Source organism: Falco punctatus (assembly GCF_963210335.1).
Source record: "Falco punctatus genome assembly, contig: scaffold_22, whole genome shotgun sequence".
NCBI lineage: Eukaryota > Metazoa > Chordata > Aves > Falconiformes > Falconidae > Falco > Falco punctatus.
This window is the reverse complement of record NW_027660223.1, coordinates 655,588-679,155: the sequence shown is the minus strand read 5'-3', so window position 1 is coordinate 679,155 and position 23,568 is coordinate 655,588. Positions and strand designations below refer to the sequence as shown.

The 23,568-nt window shown below is 42.9% G+C and overlaps 2 protein-coding genes across 5 annotated transcripts; both read left to right on the top strand.

The window, feature by feature from the left end:
• Window positions 1-676: 676 nt before the first annotated feature.
• LOC308057564 (ankyrin repeat domain-containing protein 26-like) lies at window positions 677-5,536 on the top strand. The gene is made up of 2 exons (XM_080411643.1): window positions 677-3,539; window positions 4,755-5,536. Exons 1-2 carry the CDS (start codon window positions 3,492-3,494, stop codon window positions 5,355-5,357), a joined length of 651 nt encoding a protein of 216 aa, XP_080267769.1. The 5' UTR covers window positions 677-3,491; the 3' UTR covers window positions 5,358-5,536.
• A 436-nt stretch (window positions 5,537-5,972) lies between these two features.
• LOC308057538 (ankyrin repeat domain-containing protein 26-like) lies at window positions 5,973-23,213 on the top strand. 4 transcript variants are annotated; one of them, XM_080411624.1, is made up of 7 exons: window positions 5,973-7,175; window positions 7,599-7,733; window positions 8,813-9,481; window positions 11,338-12,534; window positions 13,293-13,524; window positions 20,068-20,113; window positions 21,616-23,213. In XM_080411624.1, the coding sequence occupies exons 1-3, from the start codon at window positions 7,023-7,025 to the stop codon at window positions 8,936-8,938; spliced, it is 414 nt and encodes a 137-aa protein (XP_080267750.1). In that variant the 5' UTR covers window positions 5,973-7,022; the 3' UTR covers window positions 8,939-9,481; window positions 11,338-12,534; window positions 13,293-13,524; window positions 20,068-20,113; window positions 21,616-23,213. The 4 variants fall into 4 exon arrangements, with proteins under 4 accessions (XP_080267750.1, XP_080267751.1, XP_080267752.1 ...); XM_080411625.1 differs by lacking the exons at window positions 20,068-20,113; window positions 21,616-23,213 and having other exon boundaries at window positions 11,338-11,619; window positions 12,299-12,534; window positions 13,293-13,727; XM_080411626.1 differs by lacking the exons at window positions 20,068-20,113; window positions 21,616-23,213 and having other exon boundaries at window positions 9,328-9,481; window positions 13,293-13,727.
• The last annotated feature ends 355 nt before the right edge of the window (window positions 23,214-23,568 follow it).

Below are 23,568 nucleotides of genomic sequence, written 5' to 3'. Positions count from 1 at the left end.
AGGGGCTGCAGGGGAATCTCTGCTCTGGCACCTGGAGCAGCACCTCTCCCTCCTCCTTCGCTGACCTGGGTGTTCATTTGCGGGGCTGGTTTTCACATGCTTTTCCCCTTCTCTGCCCGTGTGGTGGTTTCGCCCTTTCCTACATTTGTTTTTCCTGAGGAGCTGCCAGCACGGCTGAGAGGCTCAGCTGTGCCCTGCGGTGGGTCCATCGAAACCGTCCATGTCCAGCACGGGACGACCCCTGGCTCCTTCTCACAGGGACCTTCCCGCTACCGAGACCTGCCACCTGCACCTAATGCAGCAAAACATTGAACAGCTTATACATTGGGCAGTATTTGTGCAGCTTTGTGTCTTTTCTGTCTCAAACCAGGTTCTGCTACTTTGTTGAAACTGCAAAACATACTTCTTGAATATGAACAGAGACTAGAACGTGGGACAAATCAGTATACAGCTCTCTCACTCGAAGTAACGGAATTGGGAGGTGAAAGGGAGGAGTCACAGTTCAGAGCAGAGAAGACTCAAGATTTGAAATCCGTATTGGCTCACCAAGAAGCAGAATGGAAAAGGGATATCCAAAGCCTTAAGCATGTAAATTGTGGTCTGATAATGTATTATCTTGTCAGTGGTTTTGTTCCGAAAGACACTGATGGTGCAGGCACCAGGATGAGAAGTTTCCAGTCTTTGGGTTTGGGTATTTTGAATCCCGTGGGCCAGTTATGCTATGAAGTAGATAACGTGAGAGGGGAAAAACGTCCGGATACCAGCTCCATGTACAGTCTTCTGGATGTTGTTCTAACTTTGTTTTCTAGCAAGAAAAGAGCAAGAGAGTGTGTATGGGGAAATCAGATTTATAAGAGAGATTTGAGAGATGGTTGGGTGGTGGTTTTTTTTTTTTCGTTTTGTCCTTGCAGCTTCGGTTGGCCTATAATACTAGGATTTCTGGTAACTCCACCCAGTGCAAGTCAAACCAGAGCTTAGAGCATTTGTTTGCTTACCTGTTTGTTTGTTGGAAAGGTCAAGTTTGGGATTGCCCCTTTCCCCACACTCCTGAGCTAGACCCGGAGGTGTGAGGTTTCTCATCGCTGTTGACATCACGTCAGACAGGGGTGGCCAGCAGGCACCGTAGGCAGTTCAGCAAGGACAACTGCAGAGCCCTGGCCTGGGAGGGGAGATCTCCTTGTGGTGATCCCCGGTGGGACGGCGTGGCTGGGGAGCGGCCCAGGCAGAGAGCGAGCTCAGCAGGAGCCACCGTGAGCTGGCAGCTGGGGCGGCCCGCAGCGGCCTGGGCTGTATGGAGGGCAGCAGTGCCAGGGCACTGGGGGCAGTGAGTGCCCACCCCTCCGCAGGGCTTGCTGAGCTGTGTCTCGAGCCCGGGGCCCGGTGTTTGGCCGCCCAGCCCAGGAGATCTTGCCCAGTCCGTGTGAGGTCGGCAGGGAGATGCCGGGCTGGCCCGGGGGCAGGAGCACCAGCCCTGTGAGGGGAGGCTGCGGGAGCTGGGCCTGGGGGAGTTGGGCCTCCCAGCGCGGGGGAGGGGGGTACGAGGAAGAGAGGCCGGTCCCAGCTTGGCCTGGGTTTGACTTCAGCAGGTGTTCAAAATCCTCAAACATCTGTCAAGTATAAAGAAGTAGTATTTTCATTCTAAGTGAATTCTCCAAGCAGCGTTAAATTTATACTTTCAAAAGTTACACTTTTTGCGAAATTACACTAGAAACTACATGTAAAGCTTTCTCCTTGCAATATACGCCATTCAAATACAAATGTTTCTGTCAGTCTTTCAAGTAATTTTAGTGGTGGTTGATTCTTGTCTTGCAGAATTTCTAAAGCAGGCTTTCAATTGGCAGTTCTTCCCTTAGGTTGACACTTGATTTTTTTAATTTTTTTTTTTTTGTCCACTTTTGTGAGTATATGGGAAAAAATAGTCAAAATAATGATCAAACACAAAGCTGCTTTCTTGTTTGGGTACCGTGGGCACACCATGGACCGTTTTTTACCATGTCAGTGCTCATTGCTGATTGTTTCAGTTGGTAAAGAAGCTGACCTTCCATAAGGCTTTCCTTGTAAGTCAGCTTCAAAATGAAATTGCTGTAGTTTCTCCCAGAGGTAGATCCAACTGAGGTTTGAAACTGTTTTTAATCGTATTCAGCTTAAACCCCATGCATTTCTGAATCTGGTTTTGAACACTGACATCCTTCTTGAGTAAACAGAAGCTGCTTGTTCTGCCTGTGGTCAGCAGTTGTTTTAGACTTACAGAAGGCTTGCTGAAAAATTGTCGGGTCTGCCATAGGTAAGTGGCGTGCTGATTCACCAGTATTACTTCTGGTCACTGAATCCGTACTGTGTAGGCAATGCTCAGTATACTAAGAAAATGTATACTAACCATAGTAAAAGTTTACGATGCTTTGATCTGATGAGACAACAAACTCCTTTTTCAACAAAATGGCTGTAATATGAAGATGTTTTTTTTTTAATTTTATTATTATAGTGTGCACACTGGTGTGTGTTTCCCTATACAAACTTACAAATAACAGATAAATCACTCAAAGTTTTTTTTCTCTATCTTGTACAACTGATACCATGCACAACGGAATGAAGTTAGAATTCTTTAAAAAGTTGAAAAGTACAGTAAAAATATGAACTCTGAAAACTTTTAACATTTTTTATGGTTTGAGTTGTCTCTGCAAGTTCATCATGTTGGAATATCTACTTTTATATCAGTGCTTTTGTTTCTCAAATACCCCATTAAATCCCAGATGTTCTTTGAAACAAGAAGAAGAAAAGAGGCTCAGAGTAGAAGTGCTGTGTGAGAAAATGAGAGAAGACCTCCGAAGGAAAGAAGATCAATATTGTAAAGAGATGGAGAAGAAACAGAAACGTGAGTTACACTCTAGGAATTTAGAAATGGAGTTAAGAACACTGAGAAAGCTCTTGAAACAGGTATATTAAATAATGAATTAAAGTCTTTGTCTTATTTTCTGCTTCTTTTCAATTGTATTCCAGTATGCCTAGAGAAGGAGGCGCTTTGTTCACGGAAGAGGCGTTGGATAACTATTGTCAGATTTTGAGAACAGTAGAGTACAGTTGGTTCACAATTGGTCTGTTCTTTTTTTTTTTTTTTTTTGCTTTGCAGTTTATTATTCCTTTTTTCCTTTTTCAAAATTGAGGTTTCATTTGTATTTCAGGCAAAGCCTTACCTTTTTTTGAATTACTACAAAACATCCTGTATTTCGCCTTCTTAAATTTTCATAAGAAAATTTAAATTTATTTATTTATAGGTGGATTATCATAACGGTGGGGAATCAAAAATGTTTTCAAGTATGCAAGGGAGAATGGGAAGATGTATTGCTAGCTCTGTTTTTTCTTCAGATGCAAGCAGTTTTATTGTATTACTGTAGGTTGAAGAGGAACGTGATGAAACACAGAGACAGCTCTCTCAGGAAAAGAGGGCCAGAGCCCTTCAAGAAGGAATTTTGAACAACCACCTTGGGAGACAAATGGAACTAGAAGAAGAGACAAGAAGATCTATAGGAAAAAAATCAGAGGTAAGCAGATTTTTTTCTAATAAATTAAATTTCACCATGTTTGTTTTAAAGTCATAATAAATCTTACATAACTTTTTCTGTTTCTTGATGGTTTATTTACTGTTTACCAGTGTAACTTATCTGGGTAAATACCTTCCTTGTTTTCTCTTATGTCTAAAAGTTCTGGAAAGCAGCATCACTCCTGTATGTACCTGAATTACTTGTGCAAGTTGGAAACTAATAGAAGACACTGTTTACACCGTTTCTTAACCTATCTGTTATTTTCCATTTCATAGACATTTTGTCATCACTTTTTAGGCTTTCTAGCAGTGAAACACCTAGCTACCTATGGCAAGGTTGACCGGGAAGAAAGTTGTTTGACAGTGTTTGTGTTTCCATTGCCTTTTTTTTTTTTTTTTTTTTTAAATTAGTTATTCCCTTATTGAACTTACTTCAAGTATGCCTTTCTTTTCCACCTCCACATAACTAAAATTTTATGATCAAATATCAGCAATGAATTCAACTCTCTGTAAGAGTTAGAGTAACTGGAGGAGAAAAAGCAATCATAAGCACTGTATTAAAAAAGATCTTCAAAAGAGTTTACTGAATTTCCTAAAGAATGTGCAGTGCCTGGAAGATCTTGAAAAGAGTTTACTGAATTTCCTAAAGAATGTGCAGTGCCTGGAAGCCTTTTTGTTCTTGGCTGTGCTGCCCAGTAAATGTAGGGTGAATGTGTTTAAGTGGAAAAAAGTTATACATACAATAAAGAGGAAATATACAGGACTATTGCATTCCGGGGGTGATTGAGTTTTATAGCTAACTTCCAGTAACACAAAAGGATAAGTGTTCAGAAGACATTTGAGAAGGAAAATACCCTTTCTAGCCTTGTTTTTACCAGATCTGTAGCACAACTAATTCAACCTTAAAGGCAGTATTATAAAGGCATGCACATACAAGAAAGCACTGTCATTTTAAAAGCTTTGGTTGCTGGTTTAAGGGGGGAAAAAAACGTAACTGTATATTTGGGATGTTCATTTAGGTTTTAAGGATATGTTGCACTTCCGTTGTGTACGTACATTGTACATGTGCATGGGTTCACAGAGTAGCTTATTGCCTGAAACTTCATCTTTGAAGTCATGCTTTAGTACTAGAAATGTTAAAATGCAGTTTATTGCTGCAGGTTTTTTGTAGATTCATTTCCCAATTGGCTCTTTATTCATGTTCCCTGTCCTTCAGGAATCCAGCACTGACAGAGAACAGGATCTGTTGTACAAGAATCAGTTACTACAAGATGAGATTGCTATGCTAAGGCTAGAACTCACTCAAGTAAGACTTAGGCACCAGGAGGAAGAAGGAAAATATTTAAAGGAAAATGAGACCTTGAAAGAAAAAAATGAAGCTCTCAAAAAGGAACTTAAACTGAACAAGGAAGCGTTAAGACAAATGTTTTTTCAGTTCAACACGGAGCTGGACTTACTAAAGACAGAATCTGCAGTGCTGACTTCCAAACTTGAGCAGACAAACAAAAGCAAAGACAGACTAGAGACAGAAATTGAATCATTTCGTTCCTCCCTGAACGCTGCAGTTCAAGAACTTGAACTTCATTTGTCATCAAAAAGCAATGCTGAACGAAGATTTCACAGAGAACGTGATGAATGCCTTTGCTTGCAAGTCGAGCTCCATCGTGACCTCTCTGGCGTGCAAGAAACCAACAAGAGCTTGTCTCTGCAGCTGTGTAAAGCTAAAAGCAAAGCTAATAGGCTAGAAAATGAGCTTCACCAGTTGAAGCAAATGCTCAGAGAAAAAGCTTTGCTTTTAGAAATGGCAAAAAAGAATTAAGTCAAGGCCAGTGTCGGGCAAAGGAATGTGATCATGCTCGACAACTTGAGAAAGATCCAGTAAGCAAACTTGTAATAAAACAGGAGTCCTTGCAGGAGCGATTGGCCCAGCTCCAGAGTGAAAACCTTTTTACTCCATCAGCAATGGGAAGAGATGCAGAACAAGAGGATCATGAAAGAAAAAATGGTGGATTATGTGCAGCACTGTTTTAATGACATTTTCAGCAAACTTAGAGCTGATAGGGAAAAGCAAGTTTATCTAATAGAAGAGCGAAACAAGGATTTAAATGCCAAGTGCACTGATTTAAGGGAACAAGTCTTTAAATATGAGACTGACGTAGTAGAAAGACAGGTAAAGTATATGCGTAGAAAGAACAATTTAAAGTTTGTCCATTCTTGAAATTAGTTTGTTCCTAATGTATCCGGTGTAAGTTCCATGCATGGGACCAAAGAATACTGATTTGTTCTGGTTTGTAATGTTTCTCTCGGAATTGCGGAAAGTTTTGGCAACGGGGATATTAGTCCTCAGATCTAAGCAGAGAACAGAAAAAAGGTATCCAAGTCTAAGCTTTGATCAAGAAAGGTGATTCTTCTGTGGAACTTTTTTTCATCTCTTTTCCTTAGTCCATGTTATGCCCTATAGAATAGTCTTAAGTATTTGATGATTTTGATGTAAGTATTGCACTGATGACATGAATGAGAGTGGTATAAAAGGAGGAACCATCCAATACACGAGGGCTGAGAAATGAAGGTACAGAGAAGTGAAGTGGTTGGGGATAGATTTATATGAAGCTTCTATAGAGGGGAAAAAATAGGTTCTCTGTAAGCTGCTATCAAGATTGAAGAGTATTAGTAATGTCCAGCTGTTGATTTCTGTATGTGTTTTGAGGGTTCTGAGGGGCCTGCCTGTTCCTCAAAGTTCATGTCAGACGGTGACCTTAAGCTTTCTCTTTTATGATGTGTAGCCACACTCCAGCAGTACTGTCAATCATTGTAAACTGTGACTTGCTTTGTATTCTTACTACCAAAATAATGGGTTCCTTTTGAAGATCATGTGAGAGAGTGTGTGTGTGTATATGTATATAGCTGTATATATATATATGAGCTATGCAGATTTTTGTAAACCTAATCTATCAGTACTTCTAAAACGAGCTGAGTAAGAAGACTACAAGAGGATGTGATTCAACATACCCTTAAAGTGTATCTCAAAGGAGCTTTCAGATATTTGTATTCATTTAATTGTATTTGTATAGTGAAGAAACAGAAGAAAGAACAATCTAACACAAAGTCCTGCCTTCAGTCACCAGAGTAATATTTGCAGTCAAACTGTGGCTCTTAGATCACAACAGATTTCTTTGGGTTTTGTTAGGAAAAAAATACCTGATGGCAGTGTGTTCCTGTGTATTGTTCAAGGAAGAACAATACCTGAGCCTTTTTTATGTGTTAGGAAACAGAAATCCTCGTGAACAGCTGCTGATAGTCAAAGGTTCTCAGCTGAGAAAGATGACGAGAGGTCATCATCCATGCAGATGCCTGCTGGTGGCAGGCAAAATTGCATACTTTTGGGTTCAATCTAGACAGGTCTAATTGTATAATAAAATAAGTTCAAGGCGTATTTCATGTTCTTAGAACTTTCTTCATGCTCATTTAACTGTTTCGTTAGGGCATGTTTGGACAACTGCAGCAGGAGCTTGCTGATGCACCTAAAAAGCAATCTATGCCAGCAGCTTCACTTGAAGTTACTACACGCTACCACAGTGACCTGGAGAGAGACAAGCTGCGCTTGCAAAAGGAGTTGGAAAGAAAGTTGAAAACTAAGGTACTTAAAGTCTGTAACTATATGAAGAAATCTGAGTGTAGCTGTTGAAAGTAGGAGCGAATGTTGTCCTTTTGCACCACCTTTTGCAGTGTTCTTACGAAAACTGAAGTATAGAGGGAACCAGAGGAGCTTTGCAGGAAAGCTGTAGGGTGATTTTGTGTGTGTGTGTGCATGTCATCTTATGCCCCAAAGTTGTAACCTCATCCTGTCACTTCTAGAGTATTCCTTCTTCCCACCAGCTCCAGCTGCTGTTCTTGGTTATGGTTCCTAAGGTGTGTTTTACACTCCACATCAACCTTGGCCATAGGTCTTGGATGGGTGGAGGAGAGCTTAGGCCTGTTTCTGTGTGAGTTACTGCATTCTCCTGCGCTCTTGTCTTTTCCGGCCACCTTACTTTTTCTTCTGCCACTGTTGCCTTCACAGACGCAGAAGCAGAACATGCTGGCTCTGACATCCAAGGACTTGCACAGCACGTGGGAGGAGCACTTGAAGTCAAGATCCCACCTTGAAGAGCGCGTTGCTCAGCTGGACGAGGAGAAGGCTGAACTGTTGCAACAGGTGAGCCCAGAAAATTCTCCAGGCACCGAGGCAATACCCAGGAGAACCACATGCACCTTCTGGTCAGGTTCTTACATATCATTGCTTTCTGTTATCCCTGCCATTCAGGCTGCGAGTACCTTATCGTTTGGGGGTCACGGAGGAAGCAAATAAAAGCTAGATGGGTATCTTTGTGTAAGTTCTGGAGTGGCTCTGTTGGGAAGAGTTCCCAGTGTGGTTTGCTATCAGTTGAGCACATCGAGCAAGGCCACAGTTCCCAGTTCTTCCTTGGATTTTGTGTGGTCATCTTCTGACCCCTTGGTTTCTAGGCAGGTTTAAAAATGCTTGATGTTTCCAGTGCGTGTATGGAGGAGCTGCTGTATGTTTTCAGCGTAGCGGGAGCTTAAAAGCCTTGCAGAGAAACATACTGAAGGAATGCTGGGTAAATGAACGAGTGCTTGGGAAACAAGCAGCGCCTGCCAGTTGCCAAGGGGCAGCCTTCCCCTTTTCTCCTTTTCTGTAGAGGGAAAATGGAAGTACAAAGTCAAAATAGCTGCCAGCTCTCCTCTGGTGTGGCTGAGAAAACACCAAGAGGAGGAAAACCAGCATGTGGCTAAGTAAATGCCCACACAGAAGAGGTGGAGGTAATGGCCGAGGGGAATAAAATGTTGAAGAACTCCAAAAGATCAGATTCCTCCACAAGCCCCTGCCTGCTGGTTGGTGGAAGATCCCATGAAAGCTTTGGATGGATCGATGTTCTCCCATGAAGTGCATACCTACGTAACCCCTACTATGAGCAGAGGCACTGCCAAAAGTGTTCTCCAGCATCTTTTCCACCTGTTATGTCTAGAAGAGGATGGCCTTTGCTTCAGGCGAGGGCATCTGTTTCTGTAGTTACATATTGGTCTGTTTGATGTGAAACCTGAAGGGATGGATGGAATAGCCTCGGGAATTCTGTCCCATGGCATTCTGTGGAACGTGGCTAACGGATAGAGACGTCCGGCAGCTTCTCTGTGGAGAGCGCTAGATGCACAGACTGTACGTAGGTATTTTTCCTGTGCTCTGTGTGTGTGATACATCTTTCTTTTCTCTTTTGAAAGTGCGAGAGTGAAAGAAAGGAAGTGAAGAAGCTGGTAGAGTTGAAACGCCCAGTTGAACTACGTCTGGCCCAAGAAATGAAAAGAAACCTCGATCTGCAGAAAGGTGTAAGAGGTACGGCTTTTTAGCGTGGTGAAGAGGTATCCCTGCGTAGGAGTCATGTTTTATTAAACTTTAGTGTAAAAATAGGTGTACCTAACTGTGAGCAGATGCCAGCCTCGTGTTAGTTCTTGCAAGGTACTTCTGTACACCAGCCCCTAGTTTTCAATAGCTGCCAAAACAACTGCAGATGCCGGTTGCCCTGCAGTTCTCCTGGGAAAAAGGGAGTCTTTCATTCCTCTTTTCAGGTGAAATCTGGACTCTCCAAGTGTATGTGGCGCAGGAATACTGTTTTTTCCTGGTAATTCCTGGTGTGTCAAGTACATTAAAGATAAAGCAAGCTGTGTCTGTGCTGTTTACATGAGAGTATGTGAAAAAGTCCAGTTTTGTTCCTTTGCTTCATTGTTTTCATGACTAGTTTGCTGTGCAGGTTGAAGAGGCTGCTGAGCAGAGCTACGAAGGAACTAAGGGTGTATGAGGCGAGAGGGGGACTGTCCCAGCTGAATTTGCAGGGAGAAGCGAAGAACAGGTATTCTGAAATGGTCAATGAAATTGGCAGATTAAGAACAAAGGTGAGCTTTATTTTGTTTGGGTTATTGTGGTGGTTTTTCTTTTGTAACCTTTGTTCTTTCTTTATACTTCTTTTCATGTTGTTGATTTTGACTACTTTTTTCTTGGCTGTATTTCTGAAATTATTTGGCTGGTTTTTGATGTTCCTTCTATGGTCACAGTAGTAGGCGACTGTAATACTGATGTAGCTCTTAGGGGTAAAGATGGAAGTGTTACGTACACAGCAGTATCTGCGAGGGCACATCAGGGGTAGGCTGTCCTGCAGAGGAAGGGCAAAGCAAGAGCCGCAGCAAGGCTGGCAGGGTCTGTGACCACACAGGCCAGGGATCAGCCCCACAGGCCCTCACCAAGAAGAGCAGAAGAGTTCTGGGGACAGTTCTGGGGACAGTAAGCAGAGTCCTCCAAGAGTGCAGATCACCAGGCCGGTCCATAGGGATGGGCAGGTCTGCAGTCCTACTGGGACGTCACGTCCATGGGTGAGGGCCAGGGCTGAGAGCAGTGAAGGCCCAGCACAGGCCTGGCTGCAGCTTGAGGCCGTGGCAGCATCGTCGGGCTCCGACGGATGCATTCCCTCTCGGAAGAGAGGGGAGTAATGCCACCATCACTCGGAACAACTCTGTGCAGTTGGCCTTGCCCAAGGTCACCCCCTGAAGCCTGTCTCGGGCACGAGTTGAGCAGGAGGCAGGTGGGGGTTTGCTTTTCGGAATGGTGTCTTTGCTTCCCAGGGCACAATGCAGTGTGAGGTGATGCGGAAAAAACCCTGTAACTTGTTGCTTACTAGTAGCTGACTCGGTCCGTCTTTCCCTTGTCATGGAGACCCACAAATGCTTTTGAGGTTGCTCTGGCTGTTCGGTAGCATGTAACCTTTTAGCTGCTTCTCCGCTCGTTACCGAGATAGCTGTGTTTCAAAGTTATGCTCCTTTTTAGAAGATATTATTGTAGAACGAGTCAACTGCCTTGAGAGTGGCTCATTTGTAGTTCACAGGTTAGCAGCATATTTTTGTTCCTGTTGGAAGAGTTATTTTGAATGACAGGGAATGGAATTACGTTTGGGCAATTTTAAATAAGTGTAAAGTTTCTATGTATTTTAGAGACTTTCAAGTGTTGACTCTGGTGGTTTCCCCCTCTTTTTTAAAAATAAAAGATGATGGGATATCATGTTTTATGGTTAATAGGTATAGACGATGGATGTTTCTGGAGGGGGAAAGAAGGGGATAGAAGCTGTAGTTGACCATTGGGACCTATGGGAACTCTGATATTTCCTGGAAATCTTTTGAAAACAAACCGTAGCTTTGACCTAAAGAGACTGTCTTCTGCCACCACTGCTGCAAAAGTGGTGTTCTGAACTACTACTTCCAGATCTATTAGCGTAATGGAAGGAAAGGGTATCCGTTTCTTGCCTTGTCAGTTCTGTGACGAAGCTTTGACCATGTGACAGCATGTGACAGTTCCTCTGAAGCATGATACATGGGGTTTTTTTCTGATGAAACCAGAATGTGGCGGTGATGTAACTGGGTATGGGTGTGTTTGATTTCCTATGATCGTATGAACATCTCGCAGAAGAATAGCCCTAGTGCTTTTCAGCCTAGCCCTGCGGGTGTAACGCCACTGGTTTGGTACCTCTTGGTCTGTGACCCACTGCAGAACTGAGGAAGGATGGGAACCTGAGGAATGCTGTCAGAAATGATGTGAAAGCTGTTCTTGTTTTAAAAGAAGAGCCTGGTTTCAGTGTTAAAACAAAAGTGAATCAGCAGATGATAAATAGTCTTGATGGCCAACTCCTTTACCAATTTTCACAGATTTGACTAATTTTAGATCCCTCTGAGTTCCCTGTTTTTTTCCCCTTTCCTGTCTACAGGTCGATGAACTTTCCCAGCAGCTGGAGATAGAGTCTAAAAAAGGCATGCAGCTAGAAGCACAAAATCATGATTTGCGAGAGGAGTTGTCCACCATGCGTGGGAGCCATGAAAAACTGGAAAAGAGCAAAAGCCAGCTGAAAGAAGTGGTGGCTCATCTCAAACACCATATGGAGACTAACACGGTGGATCGCAGCCAAATAGAACAATACAAAAGAGAGGTGGAAGAGTGAGCTGAACAAGAAATAAGACAAAAACTGCAAGAAGTCAATCTGATTTTGCAGGTAAGTTAATTTCTTATGTGTGTCTGTTATAGACTTCTGTTTTGGTTGTCATTTTATAGGGGCGGGGGGTGGTGCCTGATTCCATGTGTTACGCTGTACTTCTGTTTTTCCTGAAGGGCAGTGGGAGAAGGGAATATGGTTGGGCAAGATGCTTTCATGTGCGTGCAGTGTGCCTGCAGGCCCTGAATCAAAAACTTGCCAAGGTAGATTTTCATTTTGCAGTTCTTGGAGGGGTATCACTGTCCACTGGTCTGTTCTCATTGTTTTTCCTTGAATGGGTATTGCAACTTAGAGTTGTCACAGCCAGGCATACACATGTTCCTTAGTCATTGCACAAGGGGCAACGCTCAGAAAAGAAGTCACCAAAGCTGCAGGGTGGGGGCTGGGGGTGCGGCATCTCCATAATTTCTTTGAGGAATGCTATGCCCTGTCCTACAGAGATAGTGTTCTTCCATCAGTAGCTTTGATGAGTAATAGTGCTAAGATGGGGGTTCTTTCTGAATGAAAAGAATCATTTAGTGTGGTAGTTCCAGGGTTCTGCCCTGGTCGCTGATGGCAGTGAGGAGGCACAGTTGCCTCGCTGAATAGAGCTGGGCCCTTGAAATTGGGTGCACGCAACTGACTGGCGAGGAGAGTTCTCTTTTTCTTTGCGGTGGTTGAAAGTGTGTATCTACTTCAGATGCAGGCAGCCTCCCAGGACAGATTAGAACAAATCAGAGCCAGTCGTCATGCTTTGCTGACAAACCAGCTAGAACACAGAATTGGAGACCTCGAACGTGAATTGGACAGGATAAAAAATACCCAACGAGACAGTATTTTTCAAAAAGAATCCGCACAGGCAGAAGCGGAAAAGTACAAAGACCTGTATCTGGAGGAAGTTAAAAGTGGAAGATGCCTAGGAAATAAACTAGAAGGGTAAGTCCATGCATTTTTGGGGTGATAATAAGATACTACTTCTTCCTCAAGCAGTTTTCTTCGTTAAATACCTTTTCTACATCTGGTCAGCATTATGCGTAAGATAGCATATTTGTGATGAAAGTACCTTAAGGCTCCCCCCTGTTCATTGGAACTATCTTCATTTCTCTTCAGTGTTCCAGCAGTAACACCACCGATCATGGGCGTTAATAGAATATTTTTGAAGTTGAGTTTGTTTTAACAGGCAGCCTTTTTGCCAGTCTCTAATCTCCTCTTCTTATTCTAAGTATGGCAGAAAAGATAATGTCATGTCCTTTACTGCTTGAATAAGGATAGGCCCTTCAGAGAACGGCATTTGATGCTGTGAAGAAGAACAACAAAAATCTTTTGGCTTCCATTTTAGCCACATGTCATAGGTTTCAGCTTTCTTTGGGAAAGGAAGGGTAGCCCAGAGTTCTTATGCAGGTGATGTACCTTTCAGGAAGAGCTATGTAAACACACGGTGTACACAGACTGCTTTGAGGCCTTAATGCTGAGAAGTCCAAAGTATTGGTTAACTCTTGCTGCTTCTTGCAGGTAGTGTGGCTACCTAGAAATAGGCTCTTCAAAAAACCTCAGATCAAATTATGGACGGTTTTTTTGGACTCTCTTAATCCCTTCCACTTTCAGAAGTCAAATAATAGTCAAAGACCTGGAGGGTAATTTTGCGGAAGTGTTATTACCAAAGATAATTCTTTGTATGCTTCTGAATGTTTCAGAGCTAATGAGAGATGAGCAGAAGCCAACGCTAAGCTCCTTCAGGAGTGCCATAGAAGCAAACCTTTAATTGCAAGCAGCGCTGTCAGTGGTCCAGTTCTGTATTCAACTGAACTGGGACATATTAGCAACAATCTGGCACTGAATAGAAGTCTAAATCTAGGAGGAAGCTTCCTAACCCCAACCGTGAATACGTTACCATCAAGAAACAGAGTTGAAGCCTATGTGGCTAAGGTAAGCGTTTTTAAATACTGTTCTCAACTAGTGTTGAAGAGTATCTGTAAGCAAGGTTGTGCTTTTCAGTCTAAAGTTAGAATCCATTTCTAGTTCCAAACCATATGCTCTAATATGCTAAACCAAATTGCTCATCAAAACAGTACACAACTAGGTGGTAGAAACGAAGACTTCTGGTCATCAGGGTTATACAAATCTCCAGAAGTGCTCAAAGACCAAAAAATACTGAGTTCTAAATGATGAACTGCGTAACAGTTTTGGGGTTTTTTGCAAGTTCTCTTTTGCAAGAGAAACTGTGATGAAGAATACTGTGGCATAGGAAGCTCCCAAATAAGCTCTTCAGTAAAATTTAATGCGGATGCCCCATCCCTGGCAGTGCTCAAGGCCAGGCTGGGTGGGGCTTGGAGCAACCCGGTCTAGTGGAAGGTGTCCCTGCCCATGGCAGGGGGGGTGGAACTGGATGATCTTTAAGGTCCCTTCCAACCCAAGCCATTCTGTGGATGACCTTTTTTAGAACAGCTAACTTTATGATGAGTGCAAAATCCCATCAGACATCTTTGTTTGAGACACCTTTTCCTCCTTCACTGATGTTCATGCTAGCAGTTTCTTCACCAGAACTTGTTTTAGTACAATACCAACAAAGGGATGCTTCAAAACTAGGATGGTATGAACAGGACACGTAACTTCTCACTTGAGTGCGGGACGTATGCTGTGCATAGGAGGCATTTGATTTTGTGGGTCCTGCTATGTGGTGTTATATGTAACTGCTCCTCAGGAAGTCTACAGAGCTTTCTAATTTGGTAAAAAGCTGCAACCTCTGCGTACCTCTGGTCAAAATATGCCCTGTAATTAGCAGTCAGCATGATAGCACATCCCTCACAGAATGGTAAACGTGATATCATGAGAGTTGGAAACAGATGACAGTTGTTGTAATCCGTTTCCCACCTAGCATAGGACTGAGGCATGGGCAAGCTTGCCTGTTCAGTCAGTGTCTGTCCCTCGCATATTCTGTTGTTGAATGAATGTGAGAAGCATTTGGTCACTTTTAAGCCTTACCCTGGTTCAGTGGTCCCACCTACACTGGAAAGAATCCATTTAAAATAACGTGTCTACATACTGCACCTGGTTTAAGAAAAAGAAAAAAAACAAACCAAACAACAAAACAAAAATAGACAAAGCGGTGTGTAGGTAATGCGTAGCAGCGGCAGTTAAGAGATGAACTTTTCTGTATCGTTGCGAATGTGGTTTTTGTGTCAGAGGGGTGAACATAACACTACCTAAAGAACGTGGGAGGCAATTAGTACTGTACCACCTGCAGGGATTATTCTGCACGCAAGCAGCAGAAAGGAGGCGAAATTCAGGGATCCACTGCAAAACTGAAGTAAGGAGAAAGCCAGGACAAGGGAACAAGAGGGACAGGGAGCAGGGAGCACGTGAGGGCAGGGGAAAAAGAGAGAGAGATGGGAGCGAGATGTTACAAGAAGAAAAAGGCAAAGGAGGAAACCATCCCCCTTCTAGGAAAAAAGCTGTCCTAGTTTAAAAGAAAAGGGTTTAACAGTTGTGGTTTCTTTTTTTGAAGAAGAAACAGGAAAAAAAGAATAACCTCCCTGTTACTAAATCCAGCTGCACATCTCTTTATGATATTTCTTCCTGTAATCACCAGTTAGGGAACAACTGAGACTAGTTGTAGTGGCACTGCTTGTAGCCTCAAGTCACCTGACGTTCAGTGTATTCAGGGAAGTCTTAAAACCTGATCTTCTCTGGAGTCCTTCAGAAGAAAGGAACTGAGTTCTCAGAGGTGCAGTAGTTGCTGGAGGACTAGGTGAGTATTCCACTTAGAACTGCAGGCTTAATTGTTCTCAGTCGGGTGCAGTATGTCATGTGCATAACATGCATCTGAGAAAAGAGGATTGAATTGCAACATAAGACTTTGAAGTCAGGAAGTAACAAAAGGGAAAATCTGCATGTATCCCTCTGCATACAATAACGGGTGGCAAATCTCAATCAGTTTCCAAATGCAAAATCACCAGATGCACAGTCTGTGCTGTCATTTCCGCAGGAGTCCCGTGCCATTCAGGAGGCAAGTTGGAGCATGAGGGAAGAAATCAGAGATTATAGTTTTAGTCTATTTTGAAATGCTTTGCTGGTTGTGCTGCCTGGTATTCTGTCTGTTCACCAGACTGTTTCAAAACAGAAGAATTTCTCTGACTCTAAGCCTTTTCTTCACTTCACTGTTTACTTCAGTTATGCCTCAGTTTTGTTTTCCCACTAACCTGGTTCCTTTCTACAGAATTTGCCTTGCCTTTAAATTCAGGATGCGCAGTGCTGCCTTGGCTGGAGATGACAAATGCTTCTGCCACTGAAGCTCTAAATGACAGGGAGTTAAGAAGCTGAAATTGCAGTGTGCCTCAGGCAGTCCTTTGAGGCTTCTTTTTTTAGTCAAAGCTCTCTGCAGATTTGGTGTTCCTTGTAGTAGCTTCCTCAAGGTGAGAAGGGCTATTGGAAGTAGGGAACATGCCAGCCATTCTGAAGAGGAAGATGTTTGTGTAAATTTCGTTTGTGCAGAAGCTTTGAAATAGCTTCAGGGGCAAAGAGGTGAAAATAGTTCACACTGCTATTATTCAAAATGATGGTAATCATTGGTCCTGCAGCTGTTGGAAGAAAACCTGGTAAATGATGCTGACAAGAGGAAGAAGTGCTCCAGTAGCAAGTGGACACAGTTTCTCCTTTAGACTTAACTAAGGAATTTGGTGTTTAAAGGCTTGAAAGATTGCACCGTTTTCCTAAACATTAAGCATGACTATCAGTGATTACACATAGAGCCGTACATGTTGAAGATGGTCATGTCACAAGTTCAGAAAAAAATGAGCATGTTATTCTTAAAAAAGCATAAAAAATGTGTTCCATTACAGTATAGCCCCTTCCCCTTTATCAAATATATATGCTACAGAAATGAATAACCTTGAAGTGCAAAAGGATCTTTAAAAATACAAAAAAAGTTCATATTGGCACAAGCTTATTAACCAGTAGAATCCCAATCCCATGCAAATGTCTTTGGGTTTTTTTGGTGGTTTTTATTTGTATTAGAGCTTCAGTAATGTGGAATAAATTACAAGTACTTGACAAATTCTGTGCATGTAATTAGACAGTGACCGTAGCAACTAGCAATTCAGTTTTTCAGACCTGCTCCCTTAGTCCATAGACTAAGGCAAGGAATGTCTCCTGCAAGTGCTGCAAGGAGGTTTTGGGACTGGAGTCCTGTTGTTAGGTTTAACAAATGTCAAGCTTAAATCCTCAGAGCTGTGCCAAAGGCTGGTGAAAATGAACATGGGTGTCTTGACAGACAAGAACAGTGAACTCTGCAACCAGGGTGAATCAGTGGATAAATGAAACCAGTTTAATGTGGGAAGGGAAATGTCTGCTTCCTACTTCATCTTCCAATTTCTGTTCCATTTCTGATTTGGCTTTCTGCACTCTTGTAGCAGTCTTTGTTGTTAGCTTTTTTACTTGCTTCATTTACATGTAGGCCACGTTCTTGTTTCTCACTGAAGACCTGATAACTTCAGGCCGTTTTTCTTTCTTCTTCAGCTCCTTCATCAAAAATCTGTCCGTCTCTCTTCTCTGCAGCCAGATACATGGCAAGGTTTGCAGCCAGCATTGTTTAATGTTGGGATGGTATTTTATACTGGAAATGCTGTTTATGCTGTTAGGTTTTGATTAAAACTTACTGATGTATTCACATTTTCCTAACACTGCACATATTTTGAACTTTAGTTTGTCCAAGTGAAAGAATGACTGCTGCAGGGGACTTCTCTGCTTTATGTATTTGTAATGCAGTGGCTTCTGTGGTAGTTAACCATCTGTGAGATGTAATGCAATGGCTTCTGTGGTAGTTAACCATCTGTGAGATGATAGCCTATAGATTTAATCTGTTATAATGGAACTTTGAGCTCTAGGAGTAGGCTGGTTTACCCTCCTTGCCACTTCTGATACACAAAAAGTTCTTGGTGGTCGCAGCAGTTGTGTCTAGGAACTCAACTTCAGAACAGTATGGTACTCCAGACTCGGAGCATCATCTCACGGAGTCTTACAGGATCCAGCTTACTCTGTGCTAAAGCAGCCTGTGTGGATAAGTAGTAAGTCAACACCACTTTCTGAAAAAGAACTGTTGAGAAGGTGCCTGCTGCAAATGAACACCTGGTGTGTTACCGCCTGAAGAGATGTGCAGTGAGGTGAGAAGTACCTGCTCAGGAGGTTTGGGACACTCAGCTGTGATGCCTTTCCCAGGGGTTTGGGGGGAAGGAGAAAAGTGGAGGCAAGTTAAGGTCCTCGGAGGTGTATTTTGCCTGGCTCTTCATTCATTCCCTTTTCAGAAATCAGTGTGTTGGCTTTATTTCCACCTATTTCTCTTCCCTCAGACATGGATGAGAATCACAAAGACATTGATGGAATGAATAAGAGGAAAACAAGACCTTTTTCTTCTCTTGATTGATTTGTACATGTTGCGGAGGGTCCTGTGGTCATTGTGAAGACTCAGGAAACTAGGGAAAGTGGTTTCTTCTAACACCACTAACTACTACGACTTTGCTTGGGATTGGTCTTGGGTTTGGGCCATATTTTGGTCTAGGCATTAGTTTTCCTGCTTTTTTCTGTTACCTGTGTCTCGTCTCAGGAGTTAGGGGGTCCTTTCTCCCCGGAATTTTGCTTCTGCTTGTACCTGCTTGAAAACAATTAGAGATTTGGGGGGTCCTTTTCCATTGTTCATGCAGCTCTGTTGGCACAGAGTATTTCAATGAAGTATCACGGAGGGGTGCTTCTCCTGCAGGATCTGGTGAATGTGGTCCCAGCTATCCCTGTGTTCCTGGAGAGAGAGCCCTTCCCTCCGCTTCGCTGGTTTACAGCCCCGCTCCTTTGACCCTTGCAGTTACTGCCTGTTACTGCTCCTCTTGTGAGGGTAAGCAGAGTGGTTTCCTTCCTGAGGCTCTTGCTCCCTGTGTCCTGTTGAGTACCCTGTGCAGTGTTTCCGTTCTTGTTGTTGTTATGCTGCTAGGTGGGTCTGCTCATTTCATAAAATAAATGCTCCTTCCCCCAGGAATTCAGTACTAAAATCAAGAGAGTCGCAGAATGAGTGAGGGGAAGGGGCCTCTAGAGATGATCTAGTCCAACGTCACCCCTGCTCAAAGCAGAGTCAGCCACAGCAGGTTTTCTCACTGTTCTGTCAGCCAGGTGTTATACATCTCCAAGGATGGACACTCCACAACCTTTTCTGGCAACTTGTTCCAGTGTCTGTCCATGCTTACAATTTTTTTAAAAATAATAATTGTAAAAATCCTTGTGTTAAAATTTCCTCTATCTGGATTTGTGGCTATTCCTCTTGTTCTTTTGCTTGGCACCGCTGAGAAGAGTCTGGCTCCATCTTCTGTACTCCCCCCACCAGGTATTTATACACATAGATAAGGTCCCCCTGAGCTTTCCTGTTCTCCAGTAAAGAAACAGTTGCCGCTCTCAGCCTCTCCATATAGCTCACGAGGTCCAAGCCCTGCAGCATCTTCATGGCCATCGTAGCCCTGGAAGCTGTATAATATCTGTTTGGAAATTCACTTCTGTGTGTCACAAATTTGATGGAAAAAATGTAGGAGTAGCAAGTATCATCAAATGTAAACAGCAGCATATAGCGCTTGGACTGTGACTCTTAAATTAAGAGATGTGATTCCTTCTTGTGAAGGCTTCTGAAGGCAGAATCATAAGTGAGAATAACTTAATTGGTAACAATACCCACTTTCTAGGGGAGAAGAGGCGTAAGTGCTCCTTTGTAGTGATCCAGGCTGATTCCAGCTACATAATAAACCCCACAGCACTCGCTGCGTAGAAGCTGTAGCTGCGGTTGTTTTTCTTAGTACACAGTTTGCAAGAAAAAATTGTGTGTGCTTTTATGTTTTTATAAATGCGTGTCGTGGTATTTGCAATAACAATAAAGAAAAGTTTTGGCATCATCTGTAGGAGCTCTTTCAATTTCCCATCTTAAGGTGGAGAAAAGAAGAATATTGGCACACACTTTTTTCTATACAAATGGTGTATGTCAATCCTGCAGCAGCTGCTGGTGCAGCTCTTCTCTCTGTGAAGTTGCGGAAGCCAGCCTCAACTGGCTGATTTGTCCCTGTGGGTGGCATTTGTACCTATCTCGGCATGTAGCTGACATTCTGTTTGTGTGTTTGATGATAAACTTCAGCCATACCTTCACTGCAATAACTGCGCTAGGCTTTCTTGCTTTCTTCCTGTGTATTTTGTTAAATGCCCAGTAATAATCCAGCTGGTGAGTTACAAATTGTTTTGTTAACATTGCTGAGCAATGAGGCAGCTGCAGCCCGACTGACCAAAAGTTTCTCTTCAGTAGAAATCAAACCCCAAACCAAGATGTGTCTATTTGGAATTATATTTTTAGGTTTTCTCTCATTATGTGTGGATTTTAAGAATGTTTTAGAAGTTTAATATTAGAAAAACGTAACTGTTAAAATATTAACTGTATTTTCTGTATAATTCTAGGTATGGCAGGAACTAGATGAAAAAATCGCTAAAGAACTTAAACAAGGTAATGTGTCACAATGTTAGGGGCATTTTTAAGGAAAAAGAGGAGTGTTCCTACTCTTGAACATAATGGCTTGAAAGCTGTGAAGTTCCTGTGCTAAGCACAGGGACGTTTTTCTGCTAGCTTTCCAGTTTAGACTTGAATGCGAAAACTTCCAGCTTACCAAAAGATTGTGTAGAATGTTATGCAGTTGCCTGAAAAAGACAAGTGCAGAGAAAACTAACCCACTTCCTCTACACGGGTGCACTTGGCTTAAGCTGAAGTCACGTTTTTCTAGAGTGAATCCTTGAGCACAAACATCAAACATAAAAGAAGCCCTGAGAGAAGATGTTTATAGACTTCAGCCATCACTGCTTCTTCCATGTGCATCAGTTGCATTCCGCACTAAATCATACCGTGCACATTCTCTGCTGTTGGACCTTGGTTTTTTGCTATTTCTTATTCATTGCTTGTATTTGTAGCTTATGTTGCAGTCTTTTTTGAATAAGCAAGAAAAATATAATCAGTGATGAAAGATACCCTTTCTTTAGGAAAAAATGATTTAGTAGCACTTAGGCAAACATAAGATGAGTTGAATGCTTTTAACACACAGCATGAAACATGCTCTATAATATGAGGCCAGGTGTCGAAAGCGGAATTCCACCTGTTTCAGGGTAGTCGTTCCTCCAGAGTCACTGCTTTGCTTTGCAGTGACTGGTGCTATTTCAAAGCAGGTGGCCCCTGCGAGAATTTCCTTCTGTTCCTGCATGCTTTTAGTAATACAGAGAGTGTTCAGCTGTAGCTTCACAGCTCGTTCCCTGTGTCCGAATGGACACAAAGCCGTTGCATTTCATCCGTGTGCATTTTGAACCTGACTGTGCATCTGCTAGGTGTTATAGAGTGCGTTCGGTTTCAGGACCTTGTCTGAAAAATGTGGCTGGAGAAGAACAGGAAAGGTGGGCTTGCTGTCATTGGGTATGTGTTTTTGTGGAGGAAAGAGGGTTTTGCCAGGGTGAGTTACAAAGACGCCCCTCAAAGAAAGTGCCAGGCTAGGAGACTTGTCCTGGCCTGACTGCATTGCAAAGGTGTTTGCGTTTTCACCGGCGGATTCTTTTTAAGTTTGTCACAGAGAAGGCAGAAGCTGGTTTTTAGGAGTAGAGTTCCAATAAATCACTGCTTTGAACATTCAAGGAAAACAGATACTGGAGGTTCGAGAGATCTGCAGGGGGGCTTAGTTTAGCACTGGTGTAAGCCGGAGTCATTTGTGGATTCCCTGAAGATGTTCGCTGTGTAGCCTATAGAATTTCTTTCACTGGCTTTAGAAATACTGTTGACTGGTAAGCAAATGTGGAAAAAGATTGTTTCTTCCTTTGTGCGTAGCCCTTTGATTGTTATGATCCCTTGGAAGTTTTTAAATCTCTTTCTGGATTATAGTCTCTCCAGTTATCCATGATGTTTTCATAGTGACTGATTTGGCCCTGTCTAGTGTAAAAGCAACACCGGAATCTTGTTTCTCTTCTCCCTAGCCACTGCTGAACTTGAAGCTGGATCTGCTGGAGCTTCTCCCATGGTATTTTCCGATGGATCTTCAAAAAGTATTCACGTTGAGCAGGATCCCCTTTGCAGGGCAGTACAGGAGTACCGTGATGTTTTAACCAAAAATTACCTGATTTGAACAAAATGCTGGGAAAAAAGCTCCGGAAAGGATTTTGTTTACATAGTGCGTCTATAGTTTCTCATCCCACAGTTCAGATGTGAAAATGTGTTTATTGCAGTCCGAATGTGAATTCTATTAAATGGATGTCAAGCACATTGCACTTGCCTGTTGGTTTATTGATACATAGGTGTTTTATTTTGCACTCACCCTAAGAAGCACACCTATTTTTTTCTGACTAGCAGAATGACTCACCTTGATTCTTGAGCGTGACAGAATTGTCAGAATGTTTCTTATTAAGGTAGATGCATTATTTTTTCTCCACTGATGTTCTGTGTTTTAACAAAAGCATTCCCTTTGTTCTGCTTAATCCTTTCACCCTATGTGTTTTTAATGTTTCCAGTGTTACTTGAATGCTTAGGACATCGTTTGATGTGACTTGAGTCTGCTGCTTCAGTCCAGATGCCGTGACTGTTTCTGCCGATAAAGTGAAATCTTTACCAGTGGTCATGCTGGAGGACAGGGCACTTTACGTTGCTGTCACCTTATGCGCCTTAGGTTTACCATTACTGTGAGTGTGTAGCAGTGCCAAGAGAGTTATGTGGTGGGTTTGGTATGTTTGTTTTGGATCACAGAACCACAGAACGGGTGAGGTTGGAAGGGACCTCTGGAGGTCATCCGTTCTAGCTCCCCTGCTCAGGGAAGACCACCCAGAGCTGGTTGCCCAGGACCATGCTGGCTTTTGAGTATCTCCCAGGATGGAGCCTCCATGGGCAGCCTGTGCCAGTGCCCAGTCACCCTGATCGGAAAGAAGCATTTCCTGATGTTCAGCCCCGACCCTCTGTGTTTCAGTTTGTGCCCATGGCCCCTCACGGTATTCATCTTGGGGTTCGTATTAAAGGTCGCTGCAGCTGTAGACATCCCCAGTTACTACATCAGCAGCTGCGCTGTACCTGAAACACTTCATGTGCGGGAAAAATGAATGTTAAAATATTAACTTCCAGTCTCCTCAGTACTTTCCAAACCTTGTATGATAGGACAGCCAATCTTTTTGTTGCTGCTAGCAGCTGATGATGTGGTGGCTGTAGCCCAGATGGTAGCCAGTGTTCTGGGACATTTGTGTCAATAGAAGAAGCAGGTTTACTTATTTCAGGGAGTTACCTGTTACTGAAGATCTACATTGTCATTTCCTGTCCACAGAAGTCAGTAGTGATCAGAAGATGACAGAACAAAGTCCCAGTTCTGGGAAAGGAAGAATGGTTGTCCCGAGATCAATTAAGACTGGAAAAATCTGGGGGTTTTACCCACTAATTCAAGGACTTGAGTTAACAGGCAGTGAGGAAAGCAATGAATGTTGCTGTGACGCTGTTCCTTTTTATATGAATACATATTTTTGAAGTTAATATACTGTATTTAATTCCAGATATTCTGTTTCAGCTTGAAATTTAATAAACTTTGTCATCTAGTATATGTCTTTGTTTTATCGTTTCCCTTCTTGACATCGCTTTCTACCCCTTTCCCTAACCGTACATCTCTCCAGAGCGCTCTGCTCCTTTCAGCTCTGTTCACCGCTGCACCTTCAGCCTGTCCTGGAGGCCAGGCAAAAGGCCAGCATGTGTGTATGTCCTTTTCCACAATTGTGTTAAGACCGCAGGCTGGTGTTGCGGTACTCATGATCAGTTCCCAGACTTTCCCTGTATTTTAGAGCAATCCTCCTTGTGGTTTGGGCAGAAGGTAGCAGGTGAGCTTCTGGTGGCTGTGAAACGCTGGGAAATCCCACAGGTTTTGATCCCCTGCAAAGGAAAAAGGTGTAACGAAATTTCTC